This window comes from Balaenoptera ricei, chromosome 14 (assembly GCF_028023285.1).
Source record: "Balaenoptera ricei isolate mBalRic1 chromosome 14, mBalRic1.hap2, whole genome shotgun sequence".
Classification (NCBI taxonomy): Eukaryota; Metazoa; Chordata; class Mammalia; order Artiodactyla; family Balaenopteridae; genus Balaenoptera; species Balaenoptera ricei.
Genome location: NC_082652.1, coordinates 21,491,910 through 21,518,243, shown reverse-complemented (window position 1 = coordinate 21,518,243; position 26,334 = coordinate 21,491,910). Strand labels below are relative to the sequence as shown.

At 58.4% G+C, this 26,334-nt stretch overlaps 2 protein-coding genes across 3 annotated transcripts; both read right to left on the bottom strand.

Annotated features, from left to right (window-relative positions):
• Nucleotides 1-3,400: 3,400 nt before the first annotated feature.
• OSM (oncostatin M) lies at nucleotides 3,401-6,457 on the bottom strand. Its single transcript, XM_059895133.1, has 3 exons — nucleotides 6,388-6,457; nucleotides 4,614-4,747; nucleotides 3,401-3,973 (listed from the first exon to the last, which is right to left on the bottom strand). The coding sequence occupies exons 1-3, from the start codon at nucleotides 6,419-6,421 to the stop codon at nucleotides 3,401-3,403; spliced, it is 741 nt and encodes a 246-aa protein (XP_059751116.1). The 5' UTR covers nucleotides 6,422-6,457.
• Nucleotides 6,458-19,731: 13,274 nt separating this feature from the next.
• CASTOR1 (cytosolic arginine sensor for mTORC1 subunit 1) lies at nucleotides 19,732-24,335 on the bottom strand. 2 transcript variants are annotated; one of them, XM_059893756.1, is made up of 9 exons: nucleotides 24,067-24,335; nucleotides 23,402-23,472; nucleotides 22,041-22,261; nucleotides 21,823-21,955; nucleotides 21,426-21,549; nucleotides 20,854-20,967; nucleotides 20,600-20,682; nucleotides 20,410-20,504; nucleotides 19,732-20,282 (listed from the first exon to the last, which is right to left on the bottom strand). In XM_059893756.1, exons 1-9 carry the CDS (start codon nucleotides 24,177-24,179, stop codon nucleotides 20,214-20,216), a joined length of 1,023 nt encoding a protein of 340 aa, XP_059749739.1. In that variant the 5' UTR covers nucleotides 24,180-24,335; the 3' UTR covers nucleotides 19,732-20,213. The 2 variants fall into 2 exon arrangements, with proteins under 2 accessions (XP_059749739.1, XP_059749740.1); XM_059893757.1 differs by having other exon boundaries at nucleotides 22,041-22,228.
• Between the last annotated feature and the right edge of the window lie 1,999 nt (nucleotides 24,336-26,334).

The following is a 26,334-nucleotide window of genomic DNA, read 5'->3' as shown; positions in this document are numbered from 1 at the left end:
GCACGTGCCAGGGACGGGGTGTTGGAGAAATCACAGGATCAATGGTGAGAGAAGAGGTTGAGGCTGAGGGAGGTTGAGGGAGGTGCGCTGGGGTTCTGGAACTTCAGTGGGGGCAATTAGGAAGCAGAAAGGTGTGGGCTTGGGGCTGAGTTCGGCCTTGAGGCACCCACAGGGCACCCAGCAGATGTTCTGGCAGCTGGGTCTGTGGATCTGGGACCAGGCTGGAGGTGGCACCTGCAGCTGTGGTCTCATCAGAAGACAGTGTGGAATTGACAAGTCCTCACTGATAGGACCCCCAAGAACCCCACCCCAGAGTCTGGGGCTCCCTGATCTGCTTCCTGCCGGGTGGGTGCAGCTCCAGTTCAAAGGCAGCCCCAGACACCTCTCCCGGGGCTTAGCCACCTCTCTAGAGGCTGGCAGGGGGCCCAGGCAGGGGTGGAGAACAGCCACCCTGGGCTTCCCAGCTCTTCCTCCGCAGACCAACCTCTACCCTCTCCGTGGGCAACCACATGCTGCCCTAATGCCAACTCCCCTTCTGCTCCGGGAGCCTGAGGGTGCCTGGCTTTCGGTGTCTGCCACCTCCCACCCCGAGATTCCCAGCAGCCCAACCCGAGGAAAGTGCCCCACCCCCATGCTGGGTCAGGGCAGAAAAGAGCAAGGCCGGCCCCTGCCTTTGGCCACACCTGGGTAGCACCTGTCTAGGCCAGGCTCCCTGCCCTGCTCCTCACTGAGCTCCTGCTGGGTGCCAGGTACTGTGCTGAGAGCAGAGCAAGGCAGATGTGGTCTCCATCCTTGGAGACTCCAGGCTAGCGGGGGAGGCAGATGGCAAAGCAAACCAGGGGAGGCCCCCCACATGACAGTTTTGAGAAAAATAATAACCAAGTTGTTAGACCCAGAACACAGATGGGGGTAAGAATAGCCGAGGATGCACTAACCAAAAGAACAGAGCACAGCATTGCAGACAGAGAGAAGAGCATAGGCAGAGACCTTGTGGTGGGAGGGTACCCTGGGCATACTGGGATCCCAAAAGTGGCTGGTGGGGCAGGAGCCCGAGAGCAAGAGAGAGCCCATTGGGGGGCAGTAGAGACCCTTACTAAGTACTTGGTAAACAGCCTGGAATACATTGGGCGCTCGCTGGTTGGGAGTAAGAGACCTGGAGTTCTAGCCCCAGCACTGCACTAACTTGCTCCGTGACATTGAGCAAGGTGCTTCCCCTCTCTGGGCCTTTTTGATAAATCAGCAATGCCTTCACTCACTATATCCTCATCCTTGAATGCTCGGAGCCTTTGCCCTAGCTGTTCCTGCCACCTACAGGCTCCACCCCTTCTCCTGTGCGTCATTCAGTCCTCAGAGTGGACATCACCTCTTCCAGGCACCACACTGACAACCCACATCACCTGACTCTCACTCTCTATTACATCACCGCTTTGTTTTTGCCAAGCTCAATCTCACACTGCAACCTCAGATGCTCCTGTTGGTTCTTTTGCTTGTCTATTGTCTGTCTGCCCCCACACTTGGGAGCTCCGTGCCCCTGGGGACTCATGAAATTGTCAGCGGATTTACAGAGGCTGAAAGGTGACAGGAGGATGCTCCTGCCCTGGCGTCTAACGGACCTGAATTTAAAACGTGCCCGCCCCCAGTAAATTTGCTCTGAGGACCCAAACTCTCTGAGCCTCGGTCTTCTCATCGGCAAAGTGGGTCATATCTATTGTGGGGAGTCCCACACAGGGCTCTCTTCCACCCCATGTTAAGTCCTGTTCCCACCAGAAATGGAACTGATCCAGGTCAAGTTCATCGGCTTCTGTGAGCCCTTCCTTTGTAGCTGCTGCCTCAGCATGTCATCAGCCTATAGATGACCCTCCCGAGGCGGGGCCCTGAGCATCCGGGGAGAGCCAGGTGGAATCCCTATCCACCCTGGGGCCCTTCAGGAAGCAGTTTCAAGCACCTACCAGGTTACAGGCCACATGTGAGGCAGGATCTATTATTATCTTGTCTGTTTCACACAACACACATCAGCACACATACCCCCAGCCAGACACCCACAAGGGCCCAGAGCAACCCGTACACTCCATCCTTCCTCCCTCCCCTCTGGCTCCCAAACCCCAACACCCCTGGTCCCCAACTTCTCAAGAGAGACCCATTCAGAAACAACAAGCACCTTGTCTGTGTTTGAGATGCCCCACAGTCAGAGCCCCCAGCTGACTGGGGTGGGCGACTTCCCTTGCTGGATAGAGCAAGGACCCCCCCCAGCCCAGGCCCCAGGTGGTGGATGCTTGTGGCCTTACCACATAGGGACAACCCCCCAAGAGGCTCCCCCAAATCCTGTCCCACAAGGCAGCAGAGAGACACAGGGGCTTTAGAAACCAGGCAAGTTTTAAATATATGTTGGCACAATAATAACATTAAATACACATTATAAATAAGCCTTATAAATAGGAAACAGATAAAAACTGATTTAAAAAATCTATAAATTAGTCATGTCCCTCCAAGGAATTGACCCAGTAGCTTCTGGGACCCCCTCCAGGAGGGCAATGGTTTCAGCATGAGAAAATACCATGATGTACCACCAGGGGGAGCAGCCAGCACCCAAGACCCAAGACCAGGCGCTTCCAGGTGCTAGCTAGGTCTCTTCCAGAGAGCTCCGTCTGCGCCCAATGGCCATCTGTACTGCGTGTCCCCATGTATGGAGAGAATTTGATATTCACCCTATGTCACAGAGTCCCAGCAACTGACAGGCAGAGAGGGCTTTACACAGTCCCCAAGCCCTTCGAATCACAAAGAGAAAACTGAGGTACAGAGAGGTAAAGTGGCCTTGCTGAGGCCACACAGCAAGTTAGGGGCCAAACTTGGACCTCCCCCCCCCCCAAATCAGTGCTCTTTCTAGTACACTCTGCCCCATCACAGCTGCCTAAAGTGAGGTCATCCAGACATCCAGGGGTCTGGCCCGAGACGTGATGAGGCATAGGAGGCCAGCTCAGGCCCTGACCTCCCCCCCTTGGAACCAGGCCACTAGGGAAAGGAGGAAGTATGGGGGCAACAGCCCTGAAAGTCATGAGAGGGACAGTCCGGCAGGCCTCCGGGGAGCAGAGCAGGGGGTGGCGGCCAGTCTGGCCATGAGTCATCCTGTGTCATCAGACCCCTGAATCAATGGAAAGTTGGCCCCATGTGGACCTGACCTGGCCACCCCACCAGACTGAGGAACTCAGGGCTGGGGGGCTCAACAGCCTGACCCTATGTCCCTAGCCCAGCCCAGAGGAGGTAGAGGGGCTGCCCGGCTCCCACCCCTTAAAGTGCACTTCTGAGAGGTGGGGAACAGAGGAGAGCAGGATGGCAGGCCCCGGGGCTGCGCCATCCTGCAGAGTACCTGCTGACCTTTCACCTGGCAGGGGTGCCCCTAAGGCTACCGGGGCAGGTGTCCCCTCGGCATGAGTCTCCTGTCCCTCCGGAAGGGCCACATCCTGCGGGCCCCCCCTCTGCAGGGCCCGGAGGGGGCTGTGTCTCCAGGGGCCCGGCGGGGGCTGTGTCTCCGGCTCCGGCTCCGGCTCCGGCTCTCCCCCCACTCCCGGAGGACCTGCCCCACAGAGTGCATGAAGCAGTGGTAGCCGCGCAGGAACCTGCAGCTCTTCAACTTGTGCTGGAAGGCGTCTGAGGGCGGTGTGGGCGGAGGCGTGGGCCCGGGGCCCGGCTGAGTGGGCTCAGGTGTCTCCGCCTCCGAGGAGCTGCGCAGCAGCAGGGACATGCAGTGGATGTTACTCCTGAACCCGCGGATGTTCAGTCCCACCAACTGCTGGGCTTCAGGGAGGTCCTGATACAAAGCGGTCAGTCTGTGCAGGACGAGGCCCAGCGTGGCATTGAGGGTCCGCAGGAAGCCCTGTCTACTGAGCCCCCGCAGGGCATCCTCGCTGGGGAAGGCCCTGGGACACTCCCTGCAGCGCTCCTTCAGTCCTGGCGTGTCCAGGCCTTGGATGCGGATCTGTGGGGAAAGGACAATCCAGGGATGAGAGCTGGAGCCCCCATCTCACGCGCACAAACACACACACACACACACACACACACACACATGAATCTGCTCTGCTCAGCCTTGAACCGCTGGACCTCATGTACCCCCCCATCCAATCCTCCCATTGTACAGATCCAGAAACTGAGGCCCAAGAGGGGAGAGGACTCCTGGATCACTGAAGGTGAGGTTAGAGGGATGCCAGGGGGCTGGAGGAGTGACCACACAGGTGGTGATTGTGGCATGAGGTGTGTCATTGGGGAGGTGATGGGAGGTGACATGAGCTCAGGAGGGTGGGACTGTTCACTGCTACATGCCGGTGCCTAGAACAAGGCCCGTGGTAGGTGTGCAATGAGCACATGGGGCAAACGGACGAATGAGGCAATGGAGTTGGGGTTCACACTCCAGGCCCACTAAGCTGGGGGAGCTGCATTGCCTCTGTGGCATCTCAGGGTTAGGCCTGGGATGTTCGCCGTGGCCCAGGAATAACATGGAGACTCGTTTTCCCCCCAGCCTCAGATTGAGTGGGGTTTGGGCCTGTCCTCTCTGGGAGTCACTGCTGCCCTAACCCCACAGTTCTCTGAGACTCAGATGCCCCCAGGGGCCGGTCACTCACATAGGGGTCCAGGAGCGTGCTGGTGTCCTGCATGTGGTCCGCCTGACGCCGGAGCTGCAGGAGGAGTTCATGGTACTTGCCCAAGCACTTGCTTGTGGCTGCCATGCTCAGGAACAGGAGTCCGAGGATCACACCTGGGGCAGAGAGGGGACGTGTCACCTGCCTTAGTGAGGAAGCCACAGGTGGGTGCCTTTCAGAGGGGAGGTCACTCAAGTGGGCCTCAGAGGGCACAGCCCATCATCCCCAGCTTTTTGCCATTCGGGGCGGGGCTGGGTACGGTGCATGCACGGGGGTACCTGCTGGGGCCACCACCACCTTCCCAGCGAGTCACTGCCCAGCACCCAAAACAGTGGTTGCAATTCACCAAGTAAGACTTTGAGAAGAGGTGGTGGGGCCTGGCTGGAGTCAAGCCTGCCAAACTCAGGAGCTGACCTGGGGTGGCCCAGGTGGGGCTGCTCCCCGCAAGTCCTCTGGGCTAAGGGGTGGCCATTGCTGCAGGCCCTGAACCTGCTGTAACAGACCCTACCCCCCACGCAGGTGGGCTCTGGAGGGTTTTGCAGCCCAGGAGCAGCCAGACACCTTGAGCTATGTCTGCAGAACCAGGAGAGGCTGCCTTTCTACCCAAAGTTTCCATCTGGAAAGGATGTGTGAGACCATCTCGTCCACGCCCCCATTTGACTGACAGGAAAACCAAGGCTCCAAAGGAGAAGGGCTTGCTCAGGTCACCCAAGGCCAGCCCGTGCCCCCATCTCTCAGGCCTCCCTCCTCTCTCCGTAAGTGGCCACTTTTGTCAGGCCCACCAGAGATGCTGTGAGCCAGAACATTCTGGGGGGCGGGTACAGTTACCACTCCCCCGCCTCCCCCCACCCACCCACAAGGCCCTGGCAGCCACGTGGTCGGAAGGGCCTGTGGCGCAATGGCCCGGAAGGCAGTGACACCACCTTCCCTTCCTAAGAACTGTGGCCCCTTGGGGAAGATGCTGCTGGGGAGGCCAAGGGGCCAGGCGCCCAGGCACAATGACTACCAGGCACCCCTCGCCGCCCCCCAGGTACCTGCTGCTGGGCTCGGGCAGGGGGGCTGGTGTGGGCACAGCGCACGTGGGACTAGGGTGCCTGCATGGGTGTGTGTCTAGATCTGCGCGAGGCTCGAGGGAACAGCTGGCCACACACAACCGTTGTGTCCCATCCACGGCAGGGGCCCCGGGCTGCATGCGGGGGTTCCCAGATTGGTGAGATTGAGGGTTCCAGATGACGTCACGTGGCTCTGTGTGCATGTCACCCTGTGGGTGTGGCTATGTGTGCTGTGTGATTGTGTGGGCTCCAGGGCCCCCAGGCCCGGCTGACAGTGTCCATTCATCCCAGAGCCTCCAAATCGGGGCAAGAAGGAGGCTCCACAGCCCTTCCAGACATCACACCATGACGCTGCTCAGCTTCTGCGGCTTCCTCCTCTGCCCCAGCACATCTCCCACCTCCCACCTGCTTCCTTGGCTTCTCCCGCAGTGATCCCCTTCCTTCACTCCCTTGCTCCCAGAGCTGACTCTACATCACCCTCCCCCTGGAAGCCCTCTGGTAATATCCTTCTCCACCCTGTGAAGATGCTCTGTTCTCAGTGGATCCCTCTCTTTGCCTGACCCCCTGGCTCTCTCCCCTTCTCAGCATCCTTCTGCCCGGCGCCTGGCCTCCCCTATTCCTGGAGGACAGAGAGTGCCCCTGCTCCCCGCTGGCACCCATGAGCACAGCAAGCAGGTGCTGGTGGGGAGGAAGGAAGTACTTACTGAGCGGTGTCCTCCGCATACGCTGTGCCCGCATGCTGGGTGACTGAGCTCTGGCCTGCGCCTGCTGGGGGTGACACCTCCAGGCTTGGAGCCCTGCGGGCTGGCAGCCACTTTATGCCCGCCGGGACGATTGGCCAACACCTCGTGAGGTGGGTGGGGAGGGGGAGGGGGGAGGGCAGGCCTTCTGGGAACATGACCCCAAAAACCAAAGTTTCCACAGGCGGCCAATGGGCGCTGGGTGCGGTGGCATGCCTGCTCCTCCTCCTGTTTTCTTCGAATTCGTTCTTCGAGGTCAGCCCCACGCCCAAGGATGATGCAAACCGCAGCCTCAGCCTTCCTGGGGCGAGCAGGGAGCAAGGGGGTCCGTGCTCGCTGCAGGGGGCTGTGCCCGGGGTGGAGGGGAGAGTCCACCAGCTGGGCTCCTGGAGGACCCACAGCCCAGTCCCAGCCCAGGAGCCATCGGCCTCACAGGCCTCTGTGGTTTGGGGCTGAAGGGAGCGAGACATCTTCCTTCTTGAGTGCCCTTCCCGCCCTCCTGCCAGGGCTGTTGGGACATCTGTGAGCGGAAACCACCGGGCTCTGGGCACAGAGCCAGATCCAGGCTGGCAGCCCCGAGATTGTGGTTCTGGCCCCAGGACCTGCATCCCCCAGCGGGGCTCCCAGCCATCTCCTTTCCCCCACGAGGCACCCCTCACATAACCAGCCTTCCCCATCCCAGGCCCATTGCCCACAGCCAGGCTCTTTTTCTATAGACAGGGCCCTCTGGGGAGAACCAGGCACTTGAGGCAAGAGAAACAGGAGATTAGGGTTCAAGCCCACTGACATGCTGTGTGACGCAAGGCAAGTCGCTTAACCTCTCTGGGCCTCAGAGCCCCACCCACCCACTGTAAAATGAGGATTTGAAAAGTATTTCCCAGCCACCTCACAGGGCTGCTGCAGTCATGGACATACAAGGCAAAAGCCCTTTGAAGGCAAAAGGAAAGATGAAAGTCTGATTCTAAGTACTAGCTGTCGGGAGGTGGGGTGGGGGGCCGGAGGAGATGGGGAGTTGCTGCGGCGACCGTTGGGGACCAGGTTTCACTTTCTCTGAAAGATAGTGATCTTGAGTCAGTCCTCTGCTTCTCACAGATGAATGAAAGGGCCAGAGACAGCGCCTCCCGAGCCAACCTGCTGCTTCAGCGCAGGATAAACTGAGGCCCTGGAGAGGGCAGATGAGGGGGTGGAGGGGCTGGCCCCAGCCTGCATGCCGTGCCTGGCAGCCCCAGCACATCCAGCAGACCTGGACGAGGGTCCTTGGCCTGCACCCTGAGGAGCTCGGTGGGGAGGAGGATGTCAAAGGCTGAGGAGCCAGGGTGGGGCCCCTGGGGGCTGCCAGGGAGGCCTGAGCTGCTCAGGCCCTGTGGAGCCTGGACTAGGAAAGCCAAGGTGGCCAGAAGGAGGAGGGCCAGGCACCCTCCCACCCATCCCCACCCCGGCACCCATCATCACCACCAGGGCCGTTCCCACCAGCCCTCCCCTCTGCAGACGCGCCCACGTCGCTCATTTATGCAGTCGACAAACTTTCACTCAGCCGCACGCTTTGCCAGGTGTTGAGGATCTAGCAGTGGGCAAAACCAGAGGCACCCCACCGCCAGGAGGCTTCTCCTCACCCCCACCCACTCCCTGGCGCCCAGCATGGTCCTCATCACACCGTTGCCACCCCTGAGGGCGGATTCTGCCACCCCTGAGGGTGGAATCCGCCACCCCAGTTCCGGATTCTCCTCCCAAGAACGTCACTTCCGCTCGATTTCTCATCTCAGTGCCCACCTCCAAGAGGCGGCTTCCTGGGGCCCTGGCCAGTCCGGGATCCTGCTTCATTTCACATCCCTGATCTCATCTTGCTACAGCCCTGGGAGGGAGACCGGCCGGGCAGGGATGCCTCAGCTCTCTTTAACGAGGAAACGGAAGCTCGGAGAAACTCAGGGCCGGGCTCCAGGCAGGAGAGCCAGGGCTGGCTGGAGAGCTTCATGCCCCTCTCAGGGGCTCCTTGCTGACCGGCCTCCACACTCGTGGGACAGCCCGGTGCTTTCACCCCTCAGTCCAGAAGCCGTAAGATCTCCTCGGTTTAAAGAGGGCTCCAAGACCTAGAGACGTTGAGGTCGCCCCTCCTTCAGTTGCCCTTTGTAGAAACCTTTAAGAGGAGGGGGGCGTTCAAACTAGGGCTGTCACATCTGAAAGACCTTGCTCTGAGCATGAGGCTTTAAACTTATATATTAGTTTGCTTGGGCTGCCATAACCAAATGCCACAGACTTGGGGGCTTAAATGACAGAAAGGTATTTTCTCACAGTCCTGGAGCTAGAAGTCTGAGATCAAGGTGCTGGCAGGGTTGCTTTCATCCTAAGGCCTCTCTCCTTGGCTTGTAGACAGCCGCCTTTTCATGATCTCTTCCCATGGTCACCCCTCTGTGTATGTCTGTCCTGATCTCCTCTCCTTATAATGACACCAGTCACGCTGGAGGAGGGCCCACCCAATAGCCTCATTTGACCTCAATTACCTCTTTCAAGGCTCTATCTCCAAAGACAGTCACATTCTGTGGTGCTGGGGGTTGTGACCTCAACACACGAATTTGAGGGACACAATTCAGCCCCTAAAAGCTTGCAAGAAGAGGGCATGGTTGGAGGGCAGCAGGGAGCGGGGACACTGGCAGGGGGAACCCAGAGCTGGGTGGGAGGGGCCGTGATGTTCAGGAGGACGGGGAGTGGCCACAAGGTGAGGCCCCAAGGTGAGGAGGCCCTGCTCCCCATCCGAGCAAAGCGTGAGGGGAAGATGCGTCAGCGTTTCTGGTGAGGTCAGCGCCCGGTGACGTCCCTCTCGCCAGCAGGAAGGGCTTGCAACACGGCCCTGCCAGTATAAATAGGCTCCCCGACCACAGGGCCCGGGCTGTCCCCTCTTCCCGGGCCACGTCAGGCAGGTCCGCGTGATTCGGAGGGGAAGAGAGGGCCGGCTTGGTTCCTCAGAACTGCTGCTTCCTTGCCTTTCCAGCCCACCCTCCGGCTGAGGAGCCCTCCATCTTTAAACGCAAGGACAGGATTTGGCATGGCCTGAGGGGCAGGTCAGCACTGGAGCAGGAGGTCACTGGGCTGGATGCAGAGGCCGGCAGGGTGGGGGGCAGAGACCAACCCAGGTTCTGGTCTCCATCTGCTTGTGGGCCCAGTGTTCCTGGCCCAGTCACACCCCCTTTCTGAGCCTCAGTTTCCCCTCTGTAGACTGAAATGCCACAACTTAGTACTAAAGAGACAGAACAACCCAGGTTTTAAATGGGCAAGTGATTTGAATAGACATTTCTCCAAACCAGACACAAATGGCCAAGAAGTACATGAAAAGATGATCAATATCATTAGGAATCCAGAAAATGCACATCAAAACTATGAGATGCCACTTCACCCCGACCAGGGCAGCTATAATCAGAGACAGACAATAGGAAGTGTTGGAGAGAACGTGGAGAAGTCGGATCCCTTGTGCACTGCTGGTGGGAATGGAAAAGGGTGCAGCCACTTTGGAAAAAATATGTCTCTTCCTCAAATGGTGAACATAGAAATGTCATACAACAAACAATTCCACTCCTGAGTATACACCCAAGAGAACTGAAATCATATAATCACACAAAAACTTGTGCACAATTGTTCACAGCAGCATTTATTCACAAAAGCCTGAATGTAGAAGCAACCCAACTGCCCATCAACAGAAAATGGATTTTAAAATGTGGTCTATCCATACAATAGAATATTATTCAGCCACAAATAGGAATGAGGTACTGATGCATGCTACAATGTGGATGAACCTCAAAATCATTATGCTCAGTGAAAGAAGTCAGTCACAAATGGCCACACAGAGACTTCCCTAGCAGTCCAGTGGTTAAGACTCCACGCTTCTACTGCAAGGGGTGTGGGTTTGATCCCTGGTCGGGGAACTAAGATCCCATATGCCATACAGCGCGGCCAAAAAAAAAAAAAATTGACGAAAGGCCACATAAGATTCCGTTTATAGGCAATGTCCAGAATAGGTGAATCCATAGAGACAGAGAGTAGATTAGTGGTTGCCAGGGAGTGGGGGATCTGGGGACCAGGGGTAATAGCTTATGGGTACGGGGTTTCTTTTGGGGGGATGAAAATGTTTTTGAACTAGATGACTGCACAGTCTTGTAAATATACTGAAAACCACTGAATTATACACTTTAAAAGCATTTGATGGTATGTGAATTGTATCTCGATTTTAAAAATGCAGGAGCAAATGCTGCCTTACTGGACGGTCAGTGTAATTCAGTGAAGAATGCACGCCAGTGCCCGGCCCATAGCAAGTATCCGATGACCACTTATCCCTCCTGCCACTGGGGCAGATGAAGGTGCGCATTTGCTTGTGTCACAGGGTGACTTTGAGGGCGGTTGGGAAACACGCGTTACATAAACACTGGGTGAGCAAGGATCTTCCAGGGCCCCCATGAGGTCAGTGAGGTCACCGTCAGCTGGGGGGTCATTTGACTTGAGACCTGCCACAGTTCTTCTGGGACCTGGTGTGTCCATGGGGATGGGACTCCATGCCCTCCCCTGCACCCAGTGGCTCCGCCCAGTTGGGTAACTGACTGATCCCCCTTCCAGGGGCCTGAACACCTATTCAGGGAAAGGCAGAGGTGAGGGACAACTGGCTACTGTGCAGGAGCCTCATGCCAGCTATCGGCCCCCAGACCAGGCCCTGCCACAGCGAACCCCTAGGCCGAGAGGAAGGCGGGTTGGGGCTGATTCATCTACTCTGAGGTGGGATAACCAGAAGCTGAGGGTGCAGACGGTCCCCACCCCCAGGCCACCCTCTCTGAGCCCAGGGTCCCCTCTGTGAGATTCGGAGACAGGCGAGATGACCACAGAGAACCCACAACCCTATAAAGCCCCAGGGGTCCCATGGCAGCTCTAAACACTGAGATGGCTCTGTAAAGAAAAGCAAACCTAATCATTAAACTGGATCAGGAAGTCCAATGGAGTTCTGACTTTTCTCATGATGACAACATACAACGCCTATTTTGAAACATCACATTCTTTTTGTTTTTAAATAAATTTATTTTTGGCTGTGTTGGGTCTTTGTTGCTGTGCACGGACTTTCTCTAGTTGCAGCAAGAGGGGGCTACTCTTCGTTGTGGTGCACAGGCTTCTCATTGCGGTGCACAGGCTTCTCATTGCGGTGGCTTCTCTTGTTGCGGAGCACAGGATCTAGGCGTGAGGGCTTCAGTAGTTGTGGCACATAGGCTCAGTAGTTGTGGCTCGCCGGCTCTAGATCTCAGGCTCAGTAGTTGTGGCGCACAGGCTTAGTTGCTCCGCGGCATGTGGGATCTTCCCCGGGCCAGGGATTGAACCCATGTCCCCTGCATTGGCAGGCAGATTCTTAACCACTGCGCCACCATGGAAGTCCCGAAACATCACATTCTTGCCAAAAATGTTTTGATGCCCCAGGCACAGGCTGTCTGCCCAGTGGTGACATTCGGGCCCATTTCTGCAGCTCTTCTGGGTGCCGGGCCCAGTTCCAGGCCTTTCACATGGGCCAGATCCCTGAATCCTCAAAACCTCCTAATGAGGGAGAAATCATGGTCTCCGCCCGGTACGTGGGGAAACAGGCCTGAGAGGTGGGGAACTTGGCGGAAGGTCACACAGCTGGGAGGGAGGAAAGGCTCAACAGAAACAAAAACCAGCGGCTCCCAGAGCCGGGAGAGGGGAGGTTGGCTCTCATGGGGGCGGCTGCCTGGGGAGGACTTGGCGGCGGAGGTCGGTATTTCTGCAGGTCTGCAAAGATAACGTTGGTTTCATTGGCGGAAAGGCAGAAAAGAAATGCTACAAATTCCACGTTGAGAGAACTGCATGAGCTGATGGGCAAATAGGACCTCACTGGACCAGTTTAGAGAACGGCGCGTGTGGCTGGAAGTCGAACAGGGAGGGAGGAAGGCAAGGAGGGAGGAGAAAACCAAGCCACCACAAAACAACTTTGCTGCCATTGCAGCCCCTCCGGAGGGGCTTGTACAACACAGCTTGGTCCCATCCTCTTGCTCAAAACACTCCCTGGTTTCCTGTTGCCATTCGGATAAGGCCAAAGTCATCACCTCAGCCCCCCAGGCCCTGCCCACCTCCCCAGCCTCACCCAACAGCTCTCTAGCCCGCCACTTTCTCTGACCTTCCTCAGCCCCATGGAGGAGCTGAGCTCTCACCCCAGGGCCTTTGCACATGCTGTACCCACTGCCTGAACACTCCACCTACTGAACTGCCATCAGACAACAAGGTTCAGTCCAAGCTTCACCTCTTCCAGTGACCTTCCTTCACCCCAGTCTGGTTCCTCTCCCTGACTCCACCCCAGAGTACCACGTACCCCTCTCTGTAGCATTTTTCAGAATTGTAAACTCTTACAACTGTGGAGTTGTCTCCCCAGCCAGACTGTAAATTCCAAGAGGGTGTGCACTCTGGTGGTGGCTCCCCATCGCCTGTCTCCAGAGCACAGCACAGGTCCCAGAATGTAGTAGGTGCTCAATAAATCGTTAGTGAATGGATGGATGCATGGCCGTACAGATGTGGCCATCTGCAGAAGCCCCAAGCTGCAGGGCCCCGGCGCAGCCCCATCCCACATCCAGTACACCTGTAGCCAGGCCTCTACAAGTGCAGCCCCACCTCGCTGCGGGGTGGGAACAGGCCCTCTTGGAGCCTTTCCCATGCCCTCTCCCCAAGGACATCAGAATCACATCACTCACAATACACCAAAGCATGTGATCTCTTTTTTCAGGAAGCCTCGATTTTAAAGACACTAACTTTTTCTTTTATGATGATTTTTCTAAAGCGAATTCAAAACCTATTCTTTAGCCATGGCAGATTTCAACACTTTCCTGGAGAAACAAACTGAAAAAGAAAAAGCTAAGGCATTTCTCCTGCTTCCTTTAAAGAATACATTTCAGAACAAATTCTACATAAGCGGCACCTGACAGCCTCGTAGAAAGGGGCCGGTCTTCACTGGAGGAGACAATCCTACAGTCCCTCATTCAACCTGTATTTAATAAGTAACACTGTGTGTGGGGCACCAGGCCAGGTGCGGGGGATAAATCAGCAAGAAAGACAAGGCTAACTTACAGGAGAGTGAAGTTACCATGAAGGATGAATAAACACACAGGCCAATATCCAGCACGTGGAGGGGCTTGGAAGACCCATTTGCCAGGCTGCCCCTTTCTTGCCCCAGGAGGGGTCTGACCCAGCCTGGTCTTCGTGGTACCCCAGGGTTTAGCAATGCACCTGCATCCTGAGCAGAATCAGAATCCTTCCCAGCAATAATGGCAGACCCAGGAGACACGCCTCCCTCGCGTGGCTGGGGTTTCTGCGCTGGGACGTCACGAGGCGGGGGTGGGGTCCTGCCGAGTGGGCAAGAGGGTGGCTGGTGCAGCCAGGAAGGCCAAGGGACTTCCCTGAGCCCCTGGTCCCTGCACGAAGCCAGGGCCAACCACGCGGCAGGTCCCAACTACACAGGACGTGATGAGAGTCCCGTTTCTGCTAGTTGAGCTGGTTTCCCGGCACTTGCCATGGGGATTCCTTAGTCCTCACAAGCATGAGGATGGGGGCAGTAGGGGTGGAGGGCACGGAGGGAGGAAGTAGGATGGGCTGAGCCTGCTCTGGGTGCCAGCTGCAGCCAAAGCTCAGAAGCTTTGCTCAACAGAGAATGCAGCTGGAAGAAATGGGGGAACAGGCCAGGGTCCCCATGGGGCTGTCTACAAATTGGGACACAGAGGCAGGACTCACTTGCAGGGATGCCGATTACTGGTCTGGAGGAAATGACCTGGGACAGGTGCTGGGAGGACTTGCTTTCTTCTTCCTCTTGTTCTTGGGGACACGCTAAGGAAACTCTGAGCATTTATCTTGATATGAAAAAAAGAAACCTCCTGCAGCTCCAAGGGGAGAAAAGGCCATCAAATCTTGCTCTGTCCAAGGGCCAGCTGGTGGCCATTCAATGGGTGACGGGGTGTGACCAGCTCGCGCCAGGTCACCCTGTCCACAGACAAGTGTGTAAGGAAGAGAAGGGGGACAGTGTGGCATTAAACACAACTGCCGGGTATCCCCACAGTCAAGAAGGCAGAGTTTAACAGGCAAAAGGTGGGAACAACCCAAATGTCCATCAACGGATAACGGATAAAAAAAGTGGTTATGTCCATACAATGGGATATTATTCGGCCATTAAAAGAATGAAGTACTGACACACGCTCCCACCTGGATGCACCTCAAAAACATCATGCTGAGTGAAAAGGCTAGACATCAAAAGTCACATATTAGATGATTCCATTTACAGGAAATGTCCAGAATACTGAAATCCATAAAGACAGATTGATGACTGCCAGGGGTTGGGGGAGGGGAGTGGGAAGTGACAGCTAAGGGGTATAAGGTTTCCTCTTGGGGTGATGAAAATGTGTTGGGAACTAGAAAGAGGTGATGGTTGCACAACACTGTGAATGTACTAAATGCCGCTGAGGTAGCTATTCACTTTTTTTTTTTTTTGGCCGTGCTGTGCAATCATGCCCCAACCAGGGATCGAACCCTGTGCTCCCTGCAGTGGGAGCGCAGAGTCTTAACCACTGGACCGCCAGGGAAGTCCCACTATTCACTTTTAAATGGTCAATTTTATATTATGTGAATTTCACTTCAATTAAATAAAAATTTAAGGCAGAATTAAGAACACAACTCCAGGAAAACCAAGAGGCTGGGAAGCAGGAAGTCGACTCCAAAGGGGCTGGAGAGAGTCAGAGGGTCTCCCACAGCCCCTCCTGTGTTATTGCCCGGTGAGCACCTGTGCATGCCTTTTTTTTTTTTTTTAATAAATGTATTTATTTATTTATTTATTTTTGGCTGCGTTGGGTCTTCGTTGCTGCGCGCGGGCTTTTCTCTAGTTGCAGCAAGCGGGGGCTACTCTTCGTTGCGGTGCGCGGGCTTCTCGTTGCAGTGGCTTCTCTTGTTGCAGAGCACGGGCTCTAGGCACACGGGCTTCAGCAGTTGTGGCACGTGGGCTCAGTAGTTGTGGCACGTGGGCTCAGTAGTTATGGCTCACGGGCTCTAGAGCGCAGGCTCAGGAGTTGTGGCTCATGGGCTTAGTTGCTCCACAGCATGTGGGATCTTCCCGGACCAGGGCTCGAACGCGTGTCCCCTGCACTGGCAGGCGGATTCTTAACCACTGCGCCACCAGGGAAGTCCCTGTGCATGGGCTCTTGTTTGTCAACTTAGAAAAGGCACACCTAAATTTAAAAGGCCGGGGTATGCCAGCTCAGGACAGGGCCTGGAAGCTGCCTGGAGCGGAGGCTCCTGGTTTGAGGAGAGAGCAAGTATAGGTGAGACACTGGAGGGGGAGGGGGACCAGGGGTGGGGTGGGGGTCTGGGGGCTGGTCTCAAAGACAGAGCAGGGGGGCTGCGGAAGGCTGGAGACAGGGGAGGGAGGGAGCACACTAGTGCTGGGGAAAATATGCTTCTGCAGCCAGAGGAGAGGGAGACCCAGGCAGGGAGACCAGCGGGAGGTCTGGGGTGGCCACATAGGCGGGGACAACCGTGGGCTGACTCAGGGCCCTGGGAAGTGGGGGGCGCTGAGCTGCAGAGGGCACTGGGGCTGGGTCACTGCAGAGAGCTCAGGCTGAGGGGCGTATGCACAGGGGGACAGAAAGCAGGGCTAGGCTCCCTTGGGGCTGTAGACAGAAGAAGAGGGACAGAGAAGTGGGCAGAGAGAGAAGAGGGAGACGGGAGAGGCTGGGGCCGAGGCGGCCAGGGGCGGAGGGCAGAGGTGAAGAGGTAGGGCTTGGGGAGCTGGGCAGCGCAGCCCACCACTCCCCAGGGGACGGCAGGGAGCTGGGCCTTCTGGTATCAGGGAGAGGGAGAGCAGGGGGCCCTGAGGGAATGTGGGTCCACAGAAGGAAAGTGGACAAGAGGGTGTACACGGGCACAGGTGTGAATGTGAAAACAAAAGATGCAGACATGTGCAAGCACACGTGGACATAGAAAAACTGCCCCAGCCACAGACAAAAACAGACACACAGAAATACATGCCACAAATGCTCACACACAGGCATAGATGCACACACCAGCCACACATACACGGGACACATGCAGACACGGAGCCAGGCACACAGCTGATGTTTATAAGAAATTGGATGCATGTACAGCCACAGACATCCAGACCTCCGACATGGAGCCATAAGTACAAGGACACATGGACACTTAGACACACGTGTAGACAGACACACATACACACACTTTCTGGACAAAACAGACTTGCCTGTAGATGCCCATGAAGGCCTGCACACTGTGAGTGCACACACCGGTGCAGCACACCCATCCACGTGGCACCGTGACCAACCCCCTGGGAAGGGAGCTCTGGGCACCCCCATTTGAGATACCCCTGGCTCGGGAACCCCAGCACCAGGGCCCGCCTGGGAAAGTGAGACACAAACCCCGCCTGTTGCCCAACGGGCTCACCCAGCCCAGCCCAGGGTCAGGGAGGAGGCAGGGCCACGCCTCACGTGCCCGCCCACGCACCCATTGTCACCGGTGGCGGCAGACACCCAGTCACCAACGCAGACAGCTGGGATTTCGAGGGATCTTGCAAAATCCTCCCAGTCCCTCAGGGTTCAGCTAAAATATCCCTTCCCCCAGGGAACCTCCCCAGGCCCCTAGGGGCACTATTGACCTTCTTTTTGAATAATGATTCTGCCATGCCCAGCTGTGTGACCTTGGTTAAGTCACTTCACCCCTCTGTGAAGTGCTTCGTTTCCCCCGTGTAAAAGGGGGATAACGAGAGCGTGTGTTGAATACATGAATTAATGGAACACACGCTCCCCTCCGCCACGTACAGATGGGGAAGCAGCTTCCCTGGGCTCACAGTCAGCCAGCTGCAGACGGCTGCCCCTCTTTCCTCCTGCTTGGACCAGTCCCACCTGGTGGGACCAGGTAGAACATGGAGAGGGCATGGCCTTATCCTCCCCTCTACGCAAGAAAATAATCCCGCTTTGGAGCAACTTGGTGAGCGTGGGACCTCACGGCCCTACCCAACTGGGGTGGGGGTGAAAACCTTAAACCCTGAATTTCTGCTCAAATGCCTTCGAGGAGGGCTGAAGAGGTCACTTCTTCTGTATGAGCATGGAGATCAGAAAGGGGAGAAATGAGCCCGGGACTCTTCACGCCTGAGGTTTGCTCATCTCCCGTCCCCACCCACCCAACAGCCCCCCACCCTGGTTCACATCCTCCCAGCAGATGCTGGACGTGGGGCTGAGGGACTGCGGGCAGGGCCCTCCCCGGGCATGGGCTGCATCTTTCTGAGAACAAGCACTCAGGCTCCGCGGTCCTCGGCCTCAGGCTCAGGAGTGGCCGCACTGAGGCAGACAGGTGGACTGGGGCTCCAGGTGAGCCAGCGAGTGCCCCCAACCTCAGTTATGAATGACCCAACCTGAGGCCTGGGCTGACCAGACCGACTTCCTTTTCCCTAGAACTCTCTGGGGCCTGGGTGGACAAGGAAGTGGTTCTGCGAGTCCCCCCTCACCCGGCCTGGGACAGCTCGAGACCTACCTGTCGGACAGCACCCAGCGCATCAGCTGTGCAAGAAGGCCAGGGTCATATCCCCTTCCCAGAGAAGCTGTGTTCTCCAGGCACTTCCCAAGCCCTGTGCCCCAAGCCCTGTGCCCCAGCCCCAGGGAGGTCTCGGTCTCCCGCACTCCCCGAGCAGGTCTCCCCATCTGTAACTTGCCAAGAAGGCTGAGAGCCGGCCCAGTGACCCCCAAGGACCCTAATGCCCTGGGAGCTAACAACCCCACACACAATTGCACTCATGTGGCAGAGACACAGGTGGACATGCTGGCCTCTAGGCCTGGACCTGAGTTGTACCAGCCCACCAGGGCGGGCCTGTGGCCTCCCACCCAGGCCAATCCCACGGGCAGCCGCAAAATCTAACCATTGCCAGGTTAGGACCCAGTTTGGGGGACCAGGTGAGACCTGACACACTTGGAAAACTGGGATGACAGAAACACCCAAATCAGGCAGTGGCTCACAAGCTGACAGACAGATGGACAGACCCCCAGAGCTGGACGTGCGGCCAGGAGCTCTCTAGCTACAGGTCAGGCAGCCCCAAGAATTCTGGTTCTAAAACCCCCATCTCAGCCCAGGACATCCCTCGAGCCAAGGCCCAGGGTGGCCCCTCCAGGGAGAGAAGCAGGACCCTCCCCAACCCAAAGACAAACTACAAACAAACGCCCCCTTCCCAGGGCCCAAAGGTATAGGATCCTGAGGGAGTTGCCTCCTAGGTCTCAATGCACTCGGGGAAACGGAGGCCAAGGGGAAGGGGCTGGCCCAGGGCGCCCGACCGCCACTCACCGGGCTGGGCTGTGCTCCCTGCTCCTCTGATCTTCAGCCCCCAGGTTCCCAGGGGCAGGGCGGGCGCACTGCCAGAGGTCTGGCCCCGTTCTGGCTTTTCTGGGGAGCCACCACGACCTCTGAGTACGCTGAAGTCACACCCTTCTTCCCTTCCTGAGCGCGGGCGGGTCTGGGCTGAGGGCACCCGATAACCTCCCCAGCACATCTGTGGGGCCCCATCGGGCCACAGCAGAATCCCAGCTCACAGAGCAGGGAGGTGGCCCCTCTGTGACAGGAAACCTGGGCTCAGATGTGCGGAGCCTCTGGCCCCAGCGTGTAGCCATCGAGGGGAGAGGGGGCTCCAGGTGGCCTCCAGGCCCCTGTCCTGTCCCCCCAGCCAGGGGAAGCCCAGTGTGCAGACTCCCAGGTGCACACTCTGCCTGGCCCCCTCCCACCACTGTTCCAGGAGAGCCCTGGTTGCAAGAACTGACTGCTCCCGTGAGGGACAGCCAGAACTCAGGCGTGGTCCAAAAGAAAGCAGGCAGCAGCCTGAAGGAGAGGTGCTTTAGGGCTCCCCTCCTTGAGGGGGTTCTGCAACAGGCCAGCCACACCTAAGGTGGCAGGGAGGCTGGGGGACCCCCAGGCAGGAGGGTCTGGGAGTCTCTTCCCTGTTCTGAACCTTCTGGGCTGTTCAGAAGCAGCAAGGAATGAAGAGAAAGCCCGGACCTCAGAGCCAGGCAGCCCTGGACAGGAATCACGTGACCCTGGCTAAGTCACTCCACCTCCCAGCGCATAGGTCCTTTGTCTGGAGAACGATAGCTCATCTATGCTCTTGAGGTGAGAACTGAGGGAGGTGAGGCGAGCCCGGCCCGGAGCCAGCTGCGCGGGGAGAGTCCAGGACCTCAGGCAGAGGGGCCCTGAGGAGCTGCGGGGCAGGCATGGCCAAGGCTCGGACAACCCCAAGGACCACAGCCCGGCCCGCTCACTACAAGCTCTTTATTAACAAGTTGATTAAAAAAGAAGAGAGACAGAGAGATGTAAAAATACATTTTTTGGAGGCCCCAGGAAGGGAAGGCACTGTCAGAACTCACGTGGCCAGGGAAGGCAACAGAGCCAGAGGCAGAAGGGAGATCAGGCCTTCTGGGGAGCAGCCAGCCCACCCAGGGCGCTGAGAGGGGGAAGGCTCGGGCCTCAGGCAGGGAATGTGCAAATGCCGAGGCCCCGCAGGGAGTGATGGGTTGAGGGCTTCCTGGAGGAAGCCCTGAGCACCGTGTTCCCCTGCGTTGGGCAGACACACGTGTCCACATGAGAGCCAGTGTCTGCACGCAGCTTACATACACAGAGCGGAAGGAGGAGTCCCCCGACAGGAACATCCCAGAGCTTGAGGAAATAGCTTTGAGAAGTCTCTGGAAGCTTGAGGACAAGGGGAGAGCCTGGAGGCTGCTGTTCCCCTCGGGGCCTCAGGAGCCCAGACCCTCCTGCCGATGCTGGAGGACCTTGATGACACTGCCGATGCCATCCTCAGGCACCTGCGGGCAGGTGGACAGAGGGAGGGGTCAGGGCTGCCCAACTTCCTGGCCCAGCTGGGACCACCTACTGCCACCCCACCCCCTCAGCGTCCCTCCAGGGGCCCTGGCCCCAGCCAGCAGCGCTCACCAGGGCATGGTCGAAGTTGAAGGTACTGATGTAGTAGGCGGAGATGTCGGCCGCAGCCAGGGGACCTGCGATCTGGGCCACAATCCCACACTCATCTGAGGGTTGAGGAGAGGTCCATGTGGATCACCCTGATCCCCACCCCCACCCCTGGCCCTTCCCAAGCCCCCGACACACGAGGTGCAGCCCTCACCGAAGCCCAGGGGCTGTCCGCCGATGCGCACCATCCTCCACAGCTCCCCTGAGGAGCTGGTCAGCAGCAGGTCACTGGGGAACCTGGGGAGGCAGGTGGGCAGTGGGCAGGGCACCCCTGTCCCCTCCTTGCCCCACCATGAGCTCCCTGGGCATGTCAGCCTGGTGACCTCGGAGTCTGATGCTCTACCTCCTACCTCCCTCCCTGGGGCTGACTTAGGGCCTGTGGCCCACCTAGGGTCAGGGGTCACATACTTTTTCTGTGTTTCAGCATCCATGACAATGGAGATGTAGCCCTCAATGAGGGAGAAAGCAAAGAAGGTGATGGAGCTGGATCCAGGACCACCGGAGGCTGCCTCCTTAGGGGGACTGGGGAAGGAGAACAGGCTCAGGTGCTCTGCCCACTCCACCTCCCCGTCGGCCTCCACACCTGGGAAGGAACTGGCACAGCTGGCCCTGGGCAGACCCTCCTGTCCCTGGGCCACTTTATCCCCTTCCAAGCGCCCTGACCTCCAGCTGGTGTAGGTGGGGATGGGGGAAGATGACGAACCCTGCTTGTGCCAAAGACACAGACCCCAGGGCCGGAGGGCCTGCCAGGGCACAGCTCAGGGGTGGCTCTGCCCACACCAGAGGGGAGGGCTCCAGCTGCGGCATCAGGACCTTGCCTGAACCTCAGTGCAGGACACGTGTGCATCGCAGGCTGCCAGGAACCCCAGACACAGAACAGGGCACAGAACCCGCAGAACCAAGGGATGGGCAGAAGGTGGTGGGAAAGAGCACGGGGAACAAGGTATGAGGACAAAGAGACAAACGCAAACAAGGCCCACCTGTGCGAATAGAAGAGGACATCAATGAGGGTGGTGGCGATGGCTGGCAGCGTCTCAGGGTCCAGCGTGAGGACACAGAAACGGTTCTCTGGGCTCTGGATGGGATGCACCGTGGGGCTGGGCCCTGCTCAGGAGGGACAAGGTGTTGGCGGGTGAAAGGGCGACTGTGGGCTGCGGCGCCCCCCGGTGGCCAGCCAGAGAGGAGGCCTGGGCTGGGTGCCAGGTCACGGTCTACATGCAGGAACCTGCCTGAGTTTTCCTGGCCCCATCTGCCTATCTTATGAGGGGGTCAGTGTCAGCTGGTCTCCCTAAGCCCACAGACCCACCTGCACAAGGGAAGGGCCCCAGTGGGAAGAGGAGCCCCTGGGCGGCCTGGGTGTCAGAGGGCAGCCCTCACCATGCTGGGCACGGGGAAAGCCGTTGCTGGAATCATCCCTGGCAACAGGCACAGGCTCCCCGCCCACCTCTCGATAAATGTCGAACTCCTGGGCCAGCGTGTGGATCACCACGGACAGGTCCTGCTCCCGCACCTGGGCCACAGGAGATGGCACAAAACATGGGTCCCCAGGCACCCATGCCCACCCTGCCCTGCACCAGCACCTGCAGGAAACTCACCAGGATAAAGTCTGTCTGGTAGGTGGACAGCATCAGCACCGAAACGTGGTGCTCGGCCAGCGGTGCAATTACTGAGCGGGCGATCTTGGTGACCCCAGCAGCCTGCACTGCTGCGCCACTGTGGGATGACACATTCAGCACCAGCCACGTGGCCTCGGCCACTTGCAGGAACTCAGATGGGGGCAGCTCTGTGGGGCAGGGGGCACATGCCCAGTCAGGGCCTACAGGGCTGGACCCTGCCCTCAGTTTCCCTGTCTGAGCCTTGGAGGGCTCTACCAAGGTCAGGTCAGGTCTGGAGACTGGAGCTGTCTTCCTCCCCCAAGTTCTGCTCCTGAGACCTGCATGTCTGCAAGGACTGAGAGGTGCTTCAGGTGTTGGCCTGTCAGGGATTGAAACTTCCCAGTTAAGATCGGAGCTCCAAATCCAGACAGAGCTGGTTTCCAATCCCAGCCTCACCATTTACTTTTTGCTGACCTGGGGCAAATGATTTAACTTCTCTGAGCCTTAGTTTCCTCCTCTGTAGAATGGGATGACAGTACTCTGTGGGTTCACAGATACCTTATACCACATGGCACCATCAGGGGGAGCCAGCAGACCACGTTGGCTGGGGGATGCCCTTCCCTCTGAGCAGACCCAGACTTTTCTGCTGCACAAATAGGGAAACTAAGGCCTGAAGTGGCGCTATGCGGGATGGACCAAGCCCCAGTTGGCTGGCCTGAGGCTCCAGGATGGGTCAAGCTGGCAGGAGTAGAAGGCAGATGTCAGCTCCAGGGAACAGGGAGGGACCAGGCTGGCGTCCAGTCCAGAGAAGGGGCCACAACCAGGCGGGCTGCTAATTGCCCAAGCACAGCTCGGAGGCCGGCCAGGACCCTGCCCTGGGCTGACTGCCTGCATTCCTTCCCCAACCCTCAGACTCCTGGAGTCGCCAGACCAGTCCGGGAGGGGGTGACCCACACCAGGGAGAGAAGTCCAAGGAGAAACAGTCCAAAGGCAGAGGGGGGTGGTGGTGAAACAGCCACAGGAACCCGATTCTTGCCCCAGAACTGTAACTGAGGCCCTGCCGCTGGCCTGCGGCCGCTAAGTGTCCTCCACACACAGCCCCATTATAAAGCCCTCGTGGGACCCTATAAGATCAGAACCATAACTATACCCACTTTACATAAGAGGAAACAAACAGCTCAGAGAGGGGAAGTGACTTGCTCAAGGGCACACAGCCAGTGAATAGTGGAAGTGGATTCGAACCCAGATCCATCCTCCTTCAAGGCCCCAGCTCTTGCGACCTTGGATCCTAGCATTCGGTGAGAATCTCGCAAAAAGCGCAGTCTCCTTCCCCTACTCCCCCTCCCCAGCCCAGCCCCCACCTTTGAAGCCCTCCTCGTCCACCATGAGCGTGTAATCCTCGGGGGTCTCCGTCAGGCTGAAGAACTTGCACCTGGTTGGGGGGGTGGGGGCATCTTCAGCCTGGGAGGGGCGGAGGGGGTGTAGACCCCCGCCGGGCGCCTCCCTGCCCCCTCAAGCCTCAGTTTTCTCCCCAGGACAGTGGGGTGTGTGCCCCATCTCCGGAATTGCGGACTCCTTTCCGCCTCCCCGACCTCCGCAGGAGCCCCCTGCCCCTCCGTTCCGGGAGGGAGGAGAGGCTCACCCGCAGCGACAGTCCCGGGGGCGTCGGACCTTGGGCCCCCAAGACCAGCCCCTCTGACCCGGTGGGAGGCATCTGGAAAAAGCTCCCCGCAGTCGCCAGGAAGGAATGCCCCCACCTGACACCACTAGGAGTTAAGCATTGACCATCCCAGGCTGTTTGCGCCTTAACCGGCCCTGGGAGGGGGCCTCACGGGGCCGGATAGGCGGCGGTCCCAGGGAGGGTAGGCCCAGGCCGGATGGCGGCCGGGGGCGGGGGGAGGGAGGGTGGCAGAGAGGGCTCTCCCCGCCTGCTGCCGCTGGCCCCGCGGCGGTCCTAATCTGCCGACCCCGTCCCAAAACGACAGTGGAGCCCACCCCCATATGTGCCCCGAACCCGGGCGCGCACCGGCTTCGGCGGGGCAGGAAGAGCAGCTTGATGAGCGGGTGGGTGTAGAGCCAGAGACCGGGGCGGGCGAGGCTCAGCACCCGCACCCGGTGCTCTAGGATGTGCAGCTCCATCGCGGCCCGCGCGTAGCCGACCCCGCAGCCAACCTGGCCCAGGCCGTGCTGGGGGCGGGTCGGTGGGGGCGGTGCCGGGGGGCTTAAAGGAGCCGGTGGGCGGCCGAGTCCACGCCGCCAGCTACGCCAACTCCCTGACGGCCACGCCGTGCGGGACGGGCGGCCAATCCAGAGTGGCCACGCCTCCTTCTAACGCCGGAGCCACACTCCTCTCCTCCCAGCCCGCCGAACTCCGCCCCTGCTGCCTCCTCCCCCTCGTCAGTGGCTCGGGAATCACCCTCTGACCCCACCCCCGTCGAGTCCTCTAGGCCCGGCCCGTGCCTCGCCCCCTCTTCGGGCTCCGCCCTTTCCGTTGGACGCCTGCTGCGCTGGGGTCCGGAGCCAGCGGATGCTTGGGGTCATTTCTGTCCTTGGGCCGCCATATGGGCCTTATGATTAATTTCACTGATCCTTGGAGGGCCACAAGACGAACCGGGGCTGGGCTGGGACAGAACGCTGCCCCCAAATCCGTGGAACACGGAGGGGTGGGGTCAACTGTGCAGCCCAGGCGACCCTGTGGTTCTCAGCCAAGAGTGTCCTGGTGTCTTTCCCCCTCCTTCCTCTCATGGCTCAGCATGGTGCAGGGCCACCAGAGCTGGCGGGGGTGGCGGAGACAAAAGTCCCCCAGCAAGCGCTGTCCAGGACTGGTGTTGATACGTACCCCTCCCTGCTTTGTGAGCCCTGTCAGTGGACTGACAAGGTGAAACCTAACCTGGACTTGGTGGCCCCCACATCTGTTCCTCTCACCCAACTTTCAGAAAAAGTTAGGTGGCCAGGCCTAACACTTGCCCAAAACTCAAACTTTGGGGGAACAGGGCCATGCATCTGGGGCTCACTGGGTACTCAGCTCTCAGCAGAGACTTAAGCCTGCAGTCATTAGCAGAACTTACGTGGCCTGAGCACATATAAACTTGCTTCATGCCCAAGCAGGCCCCCCCAGCACCGGCAGACACCCCAGATCTGAGGCTTGTTAGTGCCAACTTGGGCTCATTTCAACATTAGGGCTGGGCTCTGCTCAGGCCTCCTCAGGTCTACGAAGACCCCAGTGCTGAGCAGGCATCAGCACACCTAGGCTGGCTCCTAGCAGGACGGAACACGCTCCAGGGGCCCTTGTCTGGCCAGAGCATCCACAGGCCTCAGACGCAAGGCTTTGAACCAAACAGGTTAAAGCAGCCTCAGGTCTGACTGGGACCCAGCAGGCCTGAGCAGGCCTCCTGCCTGCTCGGGGGCCTCTACTGTAGGCGGATGGAAGTGGGGCAGCACCTTTCCCGCTGGACTCTCTGGCATGGTGGATCCCAGTGGAACACTGAAGCCACCACATCCTGGCCAGTCCCCTGGAGGGCCAGGGGGAGGGGAGTGTCCTCTAAGGCTGAGCCCCTCATCTCGTTGATGGCACGTGCAGATGGGGTAGGGAGCCATAGGGGTGAGGGGTAGGAGGTAGGAAGTGGATGGCTTGCCATGACAGGTTCATGCGACCCTTGACCTCCTCAGGCCTCAGTATCCCCAGCTGTACAAGAACAAGATGTTCCAGGCCCAGGCCCTGCAATGCCTAAAAGCTCCCAGGGAGGCTCTACTCCTCTCTCTCCCCCCTCCCCCATGGCCTGGCCCAGCTTGGTGGCCTGCCAGGAACAGCCACTATTGTTTGACTGGAAAAGCTGCTTCCTCAGCAGAAGGGGGGCCTCTCCCAGGGGCACCCTGTCCTTGCCCTTGCTGGTCATCAGTTGTGACCATAGTGCCTGCATGGGTTCTCGATGGCAGAGTCCGATCACCCTTGTCAGGAGAGGTATTGAGGGGCTCTGGGTACAAATCTGGATCAGCTTCATCTTTCCCACTCAGCTCCTCTGTTTCCTCATCTGTAAAATGGGGATAATAATAAAGCCTACCTGATCAAACACGTGACACAACCAGTGCAGCCAGGCATATGCTAAGTGCTCAGTAAATGGCAGGCGACCTTTTATCACAGATCCAGATTTCGCCCCACACCCCTCTAACTTTGATGGAGGCCTGGGCTGAGCATGTGAGGGCATTCATGATCACCCACCCTTGGCACCAGCACCTGACCCAAAATGAGTACTCAGTACCTTATTGGGGTCCGAAGTGGCATCCAGGCCAGCCC

Coding starts and splice junctions, on each gene's coding strand:
- OSM (XM_059895133.1), bottom strand. CDS start 6,421: ATGCGGGCACAGCGTATGCGGAGGACACCGCTCA. Junction 4,748..6,387: donor TATGCGGAGGACACCGCTCA/GTAAGTACTTCC, acceptor TCTCTGCCCCAG/GTGTGATCCTCGGACTCCTG. Junction 3,974..4,613: donor GCACGCTCCTGGACCCCTAT/GTGAGTGACCGG, acceptor CTTTCCCCACAG/ATCCGCATCCAAGGCCTGGA.
- CASTOR1 (XM_059893756.1), bottom strand. CDS start 24,179: ATGGAGCTGCACATCCTAGAGCACCGGGTGCGGGTGCTGAGCCTCGCC. Junction 21,550..21,822: donor CTTTCCCCGTGCCCAGCATG/GTGAGGGCTGCC, acceptor CCTCCTGAGCAG/GGCCCAGCCCCACGGTGCAT. Junction 20,968..21,425: donor GTCCTCTTCTATTCGCACAG/GTGGGCCTTGTT, acceptor CTCCTTCCCCAG/TCCCCCTAAGGAGGCAGCCT.